Source organism: Acomys minous, assembly GCF_964271855.1.
Source record: "Acomys minous genome assembly, chromosome: 9".
Taxonomy (NCBI): Eukaryota; Metazoa; Chordata; class Mammalia; order Rodentia; family Muridae; genus Acomys; species Acomys minous.
Genome location: NC_140490.1, coordinates 61,484,978 through 61,497,063, shown reverse-complemented (window position 1 = coordinate 61,497,063; position 12,086 = coordinate 61,484,978). Strand labels below are relative to the sequence as shown.

General features: G+C 46.5%; 1 protein-coding gene across 1 annotated transcript in view; it reads right to left on the bottom strand.

Moving 5' to 3' along the window:
* Positions 1–1,687: 1,687 nt before the first annotated feature.
* Positions 1,688–12,086, bottom strand: part of GMDS (GDP-mannose 4,6-dehydratase) — a 526,050-nt gene continuing 515,651 nt past the window's right edge. Inside the window, exons 10-11 of the mRNA XM_084796267.1 lie at positions 2,220–2,288; positions 1,688–2,073 (exon numbers count right to left, since the gene is read on the bottom strand). Coding sequence (XP_084652393.1) covers positions 2,011–2,073; positions 2,220–2,288 — 132 coding nt within the window. The 3' untranslated portion in view covers positions 1,688–2,010. The remainder of the gene's footprint in view (positions 2,074–2,219; positions 2,289–12,086) is intronic.

Below are 12,086 nucleotides of genomic sequence, written 5' to 3'. Positions count from 1 at the left end.
GAGTGCAACTGCTGTATTTTTCTCCTTTTAAACACACACCATCAAGAATCCAAAGGCTCCCCCATCTGTGGCTGAGAGAGCGTGGACAGTGACAAGCTGTAAGTAGAAAGACTTCTTCCCTCAGAGGCCCCTGGCTATGTCCACGGCTTCACCCGAGTCCTACAGAACCCCTGCCCAGGGAGGGTTTCTTCTGGTCCTCCCCAAGGAGCTCATTATGGCTTTGGGCTAGAAAGCCACAAAACGTTGAACTAAACAGCCTCTGCCGGCCTGCAGGTCTTTGCAGTGGCTTCTCCTGGGTGATGATTGAGGGACTTAGGTGATCAGAAGAGAAGGAGGGCTTGTTCATCAGGGTCAAGGCCAAGGGACATGTGATTAGCTGTGAGACCTGAGTGTACGTGTGATGGGACAATAGACTTCTTCTGGGTGCTGTTAGCAAGAATTTGTGATAGTGTGTGAGATGTCGTGTTTGTGAGTGAATCCGTGTGAGTCGATGTGTGTTTGAGGTTATGGGTGACAATGTGTGCCCATGTGTGATAGAGCCTGTGTGTGTGTGCGCCCCCCATCCTGCCCAGTCCTGCAAGCCCCCACCTCCCAGAGACCATCTGCTTCCAATTAGCAGCATCCCATTTGGGAACCAAAACAGCAGGCTCCTCTTGGGGTGGCTTCTGAGAACCGGGTGGGCCAGCCTGGCTGCTCCATGGGGCTGAGGCTGCCTGGGCCAGCATGCTCTCCCAGCACTGAGAGCTCCATGGAGAGCCCCCCGGAGCCCCAGTCCTCCCCCAGATCATAAACCTGCCTGTGAAGACATTCGGAAATAGTTCACCCTCGGTCTCATGCATGTGCTAAGACTGGAATGCCACTCGCTGAAGTTTTATTTTATTTTGCTTGGAGGGGGAGCGAGGGGGAGAAGAGTCCTGACCTAATTTGTTCTGGGCCAGAAGACTATTTTATCCGAGAGCGTATACCTGCAAAGCAGACCCTCGCTGGCTCTCTGGGGGTGTTCTGTACACTTATGCTCAGATGTAGCTGCACAGTCCACAGCCCAGGACTGCAGGCCTGTGGTCATGATTCCAGTACTCAGCGAAGCAGATCCTGAGTTCTGAGTCTCTTTGTCTTAACTTCTAATTAGTGCTGATGTGGTGGGAGCATCAGCACAATGCCTGGTATATGTCAGGCACTGGGTGCAAGTGGACTGACTTGGTAAGTCAAAATTCCGTTTAAAAGGGACCCAGTACTAATGGGGAGAGGCTGGAAGTACATACCGTGAGAAAGACTCTAGATGCTAGAAGCTGCTTAGGTTAGGGGGCTTCTGTGTAGCCTAGGGGCTTTCATGTGGAATCCTCCACCAATATTTACTTACCATCAAAGTCTCTTAGCCCCTGTTTCATGAGCCTCTTTTTTTTTTTTTTTTTCCCTGAAAGGGTGAGAATTTGGATGTTCTAACTAAAATCAGCAGAGACCAGAAGGGGTATAAGTGCTTCAGTTTAGCAGGGGATAGTTAAGTCCAAGGCAGAGACTTAGCCGGGTGTTCCGTGGAAGGCAGCTCAGGCTAGGGGGCTTCTCAGCAGGGGCTTTCCCAAAGGAACCAAGGACTATTTCATCCCCAGCTGTGGATTTGGGTATTATTTGGGGCCATAAATTGCCTACATTATAACCTAGAGAAAACATCCACAGATAACTCCATTAGTGCTGGTTTATAGAAATGTCATTTAATAAGAAAAGAGAAAAACAATCTCAAGACTCCAAAATTTAAGTTGTCTAATAACATAATTTCAAGTAAAGTGAATATGTGATTAAAACTTCTTGATTTCCCAAAAAACCATCCAGAGGAGGCTTTGACCAAAGCAAAGCAGCCTTAGCTCTGGAGTGTCTTGTCCTGGGGTCTACAAACCTCTGTGGTCCACTCTAGATTTGGGGACAACACAGGAGGTCGATGGTCACAGAAGTGGCTGGACTCTGTTTCACTGGCTTTGCACAGTTGCCATGCCTCAGGAGTCTCTGCAGAAGCGCTCAGGCGTTAGGGTTGGTCCTCATGAGCTCCACGTCGGCCTGCACCATCTCTCTCACCAGCTCCTGAGACAGACCCCAGATCCAGAGTGGGCAGTGAGGGTGGGGTTTCTGCCACCCTCTCCCACAACACCTCCTTGCAAGGCCCATAGCCCTCCAGTAAGAGCTCACAGCTAGGCACTGTGAGACCCTGCCTTGGAGACAAAACTTACATCAAAGCCAACGCGGGGCTTCCAGTTCAGTTTCTGCTGAGCCTTGGAGCAGTCTCCCTGCAGAAAGTCCTGCGGAGAGAGGAGAGAGGGCAGATGAGGTGGGCACCAGGAGCTCTGTATGCACAACTTTCCCACTCTGTCTCACCAGGTACAGTCCATCCAGTCAGTACCGAGGTTTAAACTAGGACCTCACAAGTGAGACATCTCCAACTCATGCATGCCCCACCCCCTGAGGGCACTTCGTCCTAGTGACTTTTTTTTTTTTTTAAAAGATATTAAGTTGTCAAGAGAGCTACTGTGAGAACTGTTTCGAATTACTGCACTTTCGCGGCAAAGGCCAGGGGTAAATCATGTCCGCTCCTCCAAGACACGGAGCTCCACTTCAGAACCGCAATTCCAGGTCCTCAACTCACAGGACCCCGGCACACTGGCTGGGTCACTTCCCTAGAACCCACCCTTCCCCAGGTCTGGTCACCAGGTCTATAGCTCTTGCCCAGCCCCTGGCACCTGAGTATCCCTCCTGGATTCTGAGCAGAGGATCCCGGACTCCAGTCTCCGGCTTTTGAGACAGCCTGCAGGGAACCGCACTGTGGCCTGCCTGTGAGAGCAGAGCTTGCAGCAATGGCCAGCTCACCTCCAGCTCGGCTAAGGTGAGGACAGTTCTCTCTGCCAGCTAGCAGCGCACCCACATGCTCCTAAACCGAAACCTCCTTTTCCTAGCCACAGTAGAGGGTCTGTTCTACTGTTCTCTTTCTTCCTTAGAAAATGGGGGGGGGGGGGATTCTTTCTCAACTCATAGGGCAAACACACAAACCTCCTTTTGAAACCCTGTGCATCTGAGGCCACGCAACTCTGTCAGCCCAGACCCTTTCTGTAGCTTCTTTCACCTCTGATTGCTCCTTCCAGGTTGACTTTTGTAGGAGACTGGGCCTTATCAACCTATACCGCTGAGGTCAAGTCTCCAGCTCAGCTCTGACTTTTTGGGGAAGGGAAACACGAAGGTACTCAGGGCCCGGAGAATTCTATAGCAAGAGAAGCTCATGTTCATTCATATATGAGGTGTCCTTGTGGAAGGAAGACGGCAACAAACAAGCCAGAAACAGAAGAGATGGAAATCCTGCATCACTCAAAAGACTCAAGACTACTGGGAATCTCAAGAGTTGAAAGAGAAGGAAGGAAGGGAAGGAGGGAAGAAAGAAAAAAGAAAGCAGGAAAAGTCAGTTAGGTCTGTTCATATGCCTGTACCCAGTGGTGCACATGCTGAGACAACATAGCCAGGGGCTGGGGATGTGGCAGGAAGAACGGCTGTCCTTACATTACGATACTCTGTTTTAGCTGTACACTGTCCAACAGATGATCCAGCTACTCTGAGTGACAGCCGCAGAAAACCAAGCTGCAGAAGAAGGCCTGCCCTGCTCTTGATTGCCCTGAACATGGCAGGCAAGGCACTGTGCTCTGCATTTCAGATAGGTGGGGAGGTGGGGGCCATGGGGCAGCGGCTAGGTACAAGCCTCAAGGTGCTCACCTGCACCTTCCAGGCAGAGGTGGTCTGGATTGCATTTCCCTGCCGGACTCTTTACTCTAGCAGAGGACATTCAGGGACTCTTGGTCTCAACCATCCATCACTGCTTTTTAGGCTTGAATAAATCAAATTCCCAAAGGCTTTGCATTTCACAATATGCTAAAGTACCCACTTCCTCCCCAGAGTGTTAACCAGAGTGAAGCAAGTTATTTCTGCTGTCCTAAAAGCCCATTTCCAGACTCCCCAGGAAAGGTAGGATATAAGAATTAGTAATTAGCATTTTTAGCACGGTGCTACCTGGAGCTGCCTATGTAAGTGGAAAAACAAACCAAGTAATTTATTTCTCTTTACTCTCCCTAAACAAGCTTGTACGTACTTTTACAGTGCTTCTCTATTAGAGTAAAAGTCACACAAAGATATTCCTTCTTTTTCCCCAGAGGAAGCTGCATAGTTTGCAACCGTGAAACAGTGTCTGCCTGGCCTTCCCCTCACTCCTACAATAGCTTCAGGAGAACATGGCTACTGCTGAATCACATACCACCAGCTGTAAATCAACCAGCACAGCGTGGATGCAATTCATGGCTGTGAACATACAGTTAAAAAAAAAAAAGCCCTAAAACCCAGTTTGGTTTCAAATGATCGCAGTAGGCTTGGGAAAGGGAGCTTTGTATTGTAATTATGTTTCCTGTATTTTTCTACAAGTAGCTCATAATATAAAAACAACAAGGCAACTACAATTAAGGAAAAAAAATGGTTTTCAAAAGCTTAGCAACAGACACTACTAACATACACTGTAAAAGTATTTCATTGAAACTAGAGACGGGCCCCGCTAAACTTCCCAATTTAGTTTTGAGCCTGGCTCTTAAGACTGCAGCCTCACAGCCTCCGTAGCCTTCTGCCAAAGCTCTATCTCCCTGAGATTTAATTAGATCAAGAGGCCTTGGGTAGGAAGAGCATGAGGTCCTATCAGAACAAAGCAGTGGCTCTTCTTGCCAGTTGCCACTGAGTTAATACACAGGCTAGTGAAGATCTCTCTCTCATCAGCATTCTTTCCCCTGCCTAGGCACTGAGCTTGCCTTTGTCTCCATCAACTCAGCTTGCTTTGTACTTTACTGTCATAAAGAAACATCTTACTAAATTGGGATAGGAGATAGGTAGGTAGTACACACCTTTAATCCTAGCAACCAGGAAGCAGAGGCAGGAAGATTTCTGAGTTCAAGGCCAGCCTGTCTACAGATTGAGTTCCAGTCCAGCCAGGATTACACAGAGAAACTGTCAAAAAGATGGAGAAGAGAGAAAGAGAGAAGGGGGGGGAAGAAGAGAGATATTGAGATCTATCATGGGATCTAGTCCCATTTCATTTGCAAATTCTAGGCTCAGGCACACTTCAGGGTGACATGACACATGACAAGGCCTGCATGTGAAGGCACACAGTACTGGACAGGAGGGCCGACAGGAAATGCTCCTCTAAGCATCACTTCCTCTGATTTGCAGAGAAGTCAGGGTTGGGAGCTGGACTCCTACAGGGAAGCGAGGAGTTGCTGTACTCACAGGCAATGTGGGAGAAAGCCAGGGTATGCACTCCTTTTATACTTAAGTCTTTAAAGACATTTGACCTTGCATAAAATGCTTCCAATAGGGCCAAGAAACTCCTAAGGACAAATGAAAAGAATGAATTTACACTTGAATTATTTGGTTCTCTGTAGGCTTACAGCCACCATATGACAACAGAGGAAAACTGGAATTAAAGTGATGATTTATATAGAGTTTCTAGAAACTATTACCTGGGTGGTCTGGAGCTTTTCTGGGAAAAAAAAAAAACCCAACCCAACCCAACCCAACCCAAACCAACCAACCAACCAAACAAACAAACAAAAAACAGTGGACAAAACTTTGAGAAAAATTTAAAGCATTTAAACGTGAATATGACATTTCCTAAATTTGGCTTCTGGTGTCTTTGCCATTTTCACTGCTGTTCCTTAGGTGAACTATACCATTTCAATGTGTAATTTATTGTTGTCAAATTCAATTAGGCTTAACTAAGCATTTTACAGCAGCCAAACAGCATGAGGAACAGTGAAACTCAACAGATATGCTCTGTCCGCAGACCCAGCGGGCTCAGCCCTAGGAGTTGTACTGCAGCTGGAACAACCAATCACGGTGGCTTTCACAGAGCTACAAACATCAGTCTGAGAGAAGGGCATATTTTGCTGCCATGAAATCTCAGGCTTTCGTGGCCCTTGGTCTTGTTATAGTGGATAGATAAAGCGCCAGGCCGAGTGCAGGGGGGAGGGGGGAGTCATTAGGCCAATTCCTGAGCCCACAGCAGTTAACAGAATCCAGAGAAGGAAGGCTCACCCTGCCAGTTATTGTCTGCTCTAATTAGAGGCCATTTTGGGGGAAGATCTCTGCGTTCCCTGTGCACTGCTGTCAAGATAACAAGACACCTTTCAGCCACACAGGTTACTTTTCTTCCCCTAATGTGATTTTGATTGTTCTTATACAAATTAAGTCCCTTCAGTAAACCCTCATCCACTTTCTTAAAATCACAGTAGGGAAGCTAGGGACGAAACTGGATCATGTAGGGTAACTCCAAGCTCAAGCCCTCCCTCATTTCTTTTTCTCCTTTTTTTTTTTTCTAAGTTTGATTTGGGAAAATTATAACATTTAGATTGAATTACAAGTTGGGTTGGGTTTCCTCAGCAGGTTTGTGGTAAGGTTTGCAGGAACATCTGGTGAGGCAGAGAGACTTTAAGAGTGTAAGAGCTCTTGGCAGGATGTTGTTAAATTTCTAATGTACATATTGGAAGAAATTGACTTTGAGCGCCATAAACAAGAAGGTGCGCAGACAGGGATGTGACTAAGGAGAACGTAGCCTGATGGAAACCTTGGCTAAACATCTTCAGGAATTTAAGACATGGAGTGGCACAAAAATACTCATTTCCCCTCCTGCTTTTCTTGGAAAAGCGAAATTGAAAACTAGCTCAGGTTCCTAGGGAAAAGAAGAATGTCAATGAGTCGGTCCTCCATCTGACTTTATGCTAATGAGTGAGGAGGCAAGCTCCCCTTGGGAAACACAGAACTGTTAAAAACAAAACAACACAACAGAACTTCGGGGAAGCCTTTGAAGTTGCCCTACACACCCCAGTCAACACTCTAGACAGGGAGTGCAGCATGGAGGGGAAGTGAGGAAGAAGCCTGAAGGTCCCCACCTCCCCACTCTCCGGCAGCAGCCTGCCTTTTGGCTACCTGTGTAGTTTTTGCCCTCCTGTGCTGCAGTTTATCCATGGCTTAATTCTATCCAGGGAGAGAGCTAACCTCAGGGCAGTGCAGTGAGGAGCAGGCTGGGCAGTTCCCTCTCCTCCCCTGGAAGCTGACGCCAGGCCTCTCCTTTAATGACAAGGGGCGATAAGAGACAAGGAGAAAACAGCAGGTTGCCTAGTCTGTTCAGGAAGCGGGCTCAGGGGACTGTCCACCCAGCAAGGCTGACAGAGTGCCTCAGAGCTAAACTGATACAGTGCTTGGCCAGCCTCACGAAGCACGATTCCAGAGTGTAACACTGCAAAAGCTGTTCCCAGCCTCTGCACAAGGCCACTCCAGGCCACTGGCTCTGGGTAGTCATCCCACATGGCCTTAGACTAAAGCCACTGCTTAGAGCTCAACACTTACCACTGTGCACTCTACTGGTGGGCTCCCTTAAGGCCCTGCCCGTCATGCTGCTTGTTCTTCTGGATGCTACCTTCTCTCACAAGAGATTTAAAGTCCTGTGGTCCTTTCACTCATGCCACTTTCCTGTGAGAAACTACACAGCAGCTACTAAGAGGTACTAGACAAAGGGAAAGAAACGACCATTTACATGTGGGCTTCACACACTGATAAAAGAGGCTACCTATTTCTAGAACTTTCTGGAACGTGAATGAGGCTCTGTCTTTTTCCCAGTGTGCCTACCCATCAGTATATCTCACACACACACACACACACACACACACACACACACACACACACACACACACACTTTTTTCATTATATTTTTAAAAATATAGTTAGCATAAGTAGAGAAATAGAGCTAGGTGAAAAAGGCTCTACAAGTTACACAGACAAAATATTTATGACTGGTCCTTCAAATCTCTGGTCTTTGCAAACACAGCCTCATGCAGCCACTGATCGAGGATAACAGAAAAGTAGACACCAGTACTGAATGTGTGCAGATTCTGTTTGTCACTGCTGTCTAGTGATCACAGCACCTGCTGACAGCAGCCATGCTGTGTTAGGCATAGAGTTTCCTAGGACGATTCACTGAGTTCAGAAGGACAGGCTTCCGCCTGCTAATCATCTTATACAGGGATCTTTGAGGACTTTGGTGTCAGAAGGGGATCTGGGAACCAATCCTCTGAGGATGCTGAGGGCTGACTGTGTTGGGGGGAATTACGGGCTCTTGGATTATTATTTTCCCTTTAGAGTGTTAATGAGTCTTGAGGAAGTTTTCTCAGGCCAACATGCAAGAGACATGGGCAGAGGTCCATTCTCCTCTGAGGACTGAATCACACATACCACAGCACATACATTGACCAAACTGTAGCTTCTCCCTTAGTGCTTGGAATTTTCTCTGTGCTTTACCCATCACCCAGCTAATACAGAGCTTTGACTGGGGCACAGAAACAGAAACCAAGCCAGGAGCACTCTTTTCAGCCTGTATGAGTGTGTGGGACCCAGGCTTAGCCCATTCCATCAGGCCCACTCTGAGTGAGCAAGCATTCAGTGGAAAGTATTTCAGGAGCCATGTCTAGTAGCCTGGAGATGTGCATGCTCACAGCTAAATGTCTAACAGGTCGCAGGTAAGACTTTCAGGAGGTCACCTTGCAACCTACAGATTTATGACACCTCTGTAACTGTTCTGGGTCTATACCTGTAATCATGGAATAAACTTCCTTTTTCCTGTGAGCATGGGGTTTTGGAGCCTAGTGCTTACAGTAGCATCAGTGCAAGGAAAGTGAATTGAATGATTTACTATAACTGGAGACCTCTGGCCCTAATTCCTTCACTGAAGTTCATCCTAACCAGCTAACTCGGGTGGTGGTGGTGACTCACACTTAAAAAGTAAGGGCCACTTAATGACAGGGAGATAAGATTGTTAGTGACCTCAGCATTCCAGGCTTCAAAGTCAGCACCATCTTCTTTGAAAATTACTGGCTACTGTTAATAACTGGATCTGGGGTGTAAAGATTTGCCCATGCTAGTAGGAGGTGGCATAAAGCCCGAGGAAAGGAGATAAAGCACCTTTAAGTGGACCGATTAGGGACTGTTGTGACATAATTGGCCAGTGGCGTTCTGGACATAAGATGCAGGCTGCATTTCTTTTGCCACTTAGCGCTTTCTGCCCTCAAAGCACTTTGCAGAGTTCAGCTAATTAAACTTGAAGACAGCCACACTCAAGATGCAACTCAGGAGATTCTGTATCTGCTTCAGAGGCCTTCCTAGAGATGAAAGTGCTCTACGAAGTGTCTTGGAGCTAAAAGCCAATCTCTGTTAGCCCTCTAATCTTGAGCCTGTGCCCTCTTATCCAGGAAGGCAGCTTAGGCCATGGGCCATCCTGCGATGCACAAGGAAAAGGACATTTTCTTTAAGCTTGCTTCCTCCTTGTTTGTTAGGCAATCTATCATATTAGAGAAAAGCCTTATTCTGAAATACAGACACAAAAGAACATTGTAACTAATACAGTTCTCCTTACAATACAAATGGGGTAGTTTTCCTTTGAGTGTTTCTCAACTTACATAGCATATTAAGCTCCTCTATTCCAAGAATTCTCTCTTCAGTAAAGTCCCTATCTATCCATGCTTCGCCTCCTCCTAGCTCTTTCCCCAAGCTAAATGGAAATGACTTAAGAGGGCTATATCTGCATGTTTCAGCATCACTTCCCTAGTGACTCCTGTGACACTTGAGGGCTAGCTGCATAAACTAGGGCAACTACCACACCACACCCTGCATTTTGGGTACTTCTTCCAGCCAGGAACTCTTGAGGAAAAACTAAAACAACACCCGGCATTTGTGAGTTTCTTGAGGAGCACAAGGAAAGATGAACATTAATACAGATCCTTAGGTTTTCCTCAGTTTTATTTTCCACCATCTTGGCTAAAAAAATATTATCTGGCTGTAGGGACCTGTACTGCATGGCTACATGTTACTCTTCCTTTCCTTTTTCCATAGGAAGAACAGAATTCCTCTGCCCATCAGTAGAGGCATTTCAGGCAGATGTCATGAAGCCATCTAGTGGCAGGGACTTGGATTAGAGGCAGCATTTCTGGTTCTTGATCTAGCAGTTACAGTGTTGAAAGGACTATTTGACCATGTCCCCTGAATGGGGAGACCTGGTAGCACTCAGAGGAAAGATAGCAGGCTACCAAGAAGAGACTTGATACCCTATGAGCATATATAGGGGGAGGAAGTCCCTCTCAGTCACAGTCATAGGGGAGGGGAGTAAGGGGAAAATGGGAGAGAGGGAGGAATGGGAGGATACAAGGGAGGGGATAACCATTGAGATGTGATTTAAATAAATTAATAAAATAAAATTTAAAAAGAAAGGACTAAGCCCTCTGAAGAAAATAGTATATTTATGCTGCATTAGTATGACAGGCAAAGAGATTTCTAAATAATGTATCAACATGTGAGGATATTGATACATGCCGATGCTGGATAGAGGTTGGCACAAAAATGCAGCCACTCTGTAACTCAATGAATGTCACATTAGAGCAAACTTAGCAATGGTAATGGAAGCAAGAACAGTGGCCAAGGGGAGGATGCTGAGAGGCAAGAAGCAGAGGAAGATCTTTGGGGAGATTAAATGAACGTTCCCTAGGTAGACAGAAGCAAGTTGCAGGAGCCCACACATGTGTACATGTGTCAGAACTGGTCCAACTGCAGTTAACATCTGTGAATCACTAGAAACTTGACCTCAACAAACATTGTTAGTTATTACTAAGGACACAGAGGTATCACTGGCGGGAACTTGGACAGTTAACTTAGCTATTTCTGAGCATCTCTTGAGTATTAGGTTCTAAATCTATAAAACAGATAAACACCATCTATGCTACAGGATGGTTGTTAAAAGTTCAAGGCTACAATAAACAACTACCAGACCCCCGCCCCTGTCCCCTGAAGTGCTGAAGATCAAACTGAGCATTCTATCCTAGAGGCACCCAGACTCCAAGTATTGCACACATTCTACAACCTTGTGCTCTGTTGCCAGATACTGATTCCGTCAGGCATCGAGGAGGCAACTGTAGATAAGGTAAGGCATGGCACCTGTCCTGAGCTGGAGACATGACAAGAGGTGAGTAGAGACATGAGGAGGAGATCAGCTAATGGGGACTGTAGTGAAAAGGCTGTAGATGTGTGGGTTTGACAGTACTGGGACAACCGTGATGGCTAAGGGACATTCTAAAGAGTAACATTTAATCAGAGATCCGAATGGTAAGAAGAAACCTGTCGGGCTGGAGAGACGGCTCAGAGTTAAGGGCACTGACGGCTCCTCCAGAGGTCCTGAGTTCAATGCTCAGAAACCACATGGTGGCTCACAACCATCTATAGTGTGATCAGATGTCCTCTTCTGACCTGTAGGTGTATGTGCAGATAGAGCACTGCATACATAATAAATAAATGAATGAATAAGTCTTAGAAGAAGAAGAAGAAGAAGAAGAAGAAGAAGAAGAAGAAGAAGAAGAAGAAGAAGAAGAAGAAGAAGAAGAAGAAGAAGAAGAAACCTGTCACATAAAGATCTGGGTAAGAGCTCTCTTTGGGGACACCACTGGTAGGAAGTACATTAGTGAGCAGGACTTCAATTCTGAGGTAAACAGACTAAGCCACTGATTGTGGACACACAAACAAGGGAAAGGCAGCCCATGGTGAGGCCAGGCAAGGTTAACAAGACTCGTCATGGATCCCAGGCCAACACTTTATTCTCTGAAGCACACCTGACTGTCCCTTAGATTAGGAGCCTGTGGGCCATACTTTAAAAAGCTAGCTGATTTAAATGATTTAAGTAGAAGCCTGAAATTTTTTTTGGAGGGGGATGGAGGCAACGTGATTTTCAAAATGTCACTGACTTCTAACTGTTGATACTGGTTTATGGAAGAGTTTATTCTTCTCTCTGTACTAAACTCTATGCATGATCCTCTGCTTCTTACAGTCAGTAGCCCTTGATCTGGGTATATGATCTGTACTGTAGAAACCAGGTCAGGGCTACTGCAGTGAGGATTCAGCCTGATACCCAGATGGCTCCGGGAGGCCAGGCACCTAGCTGTTGTGCTCAGATGCTCACTAGAGTGCGTTAGCAAGGCTGCCCCTCTTTT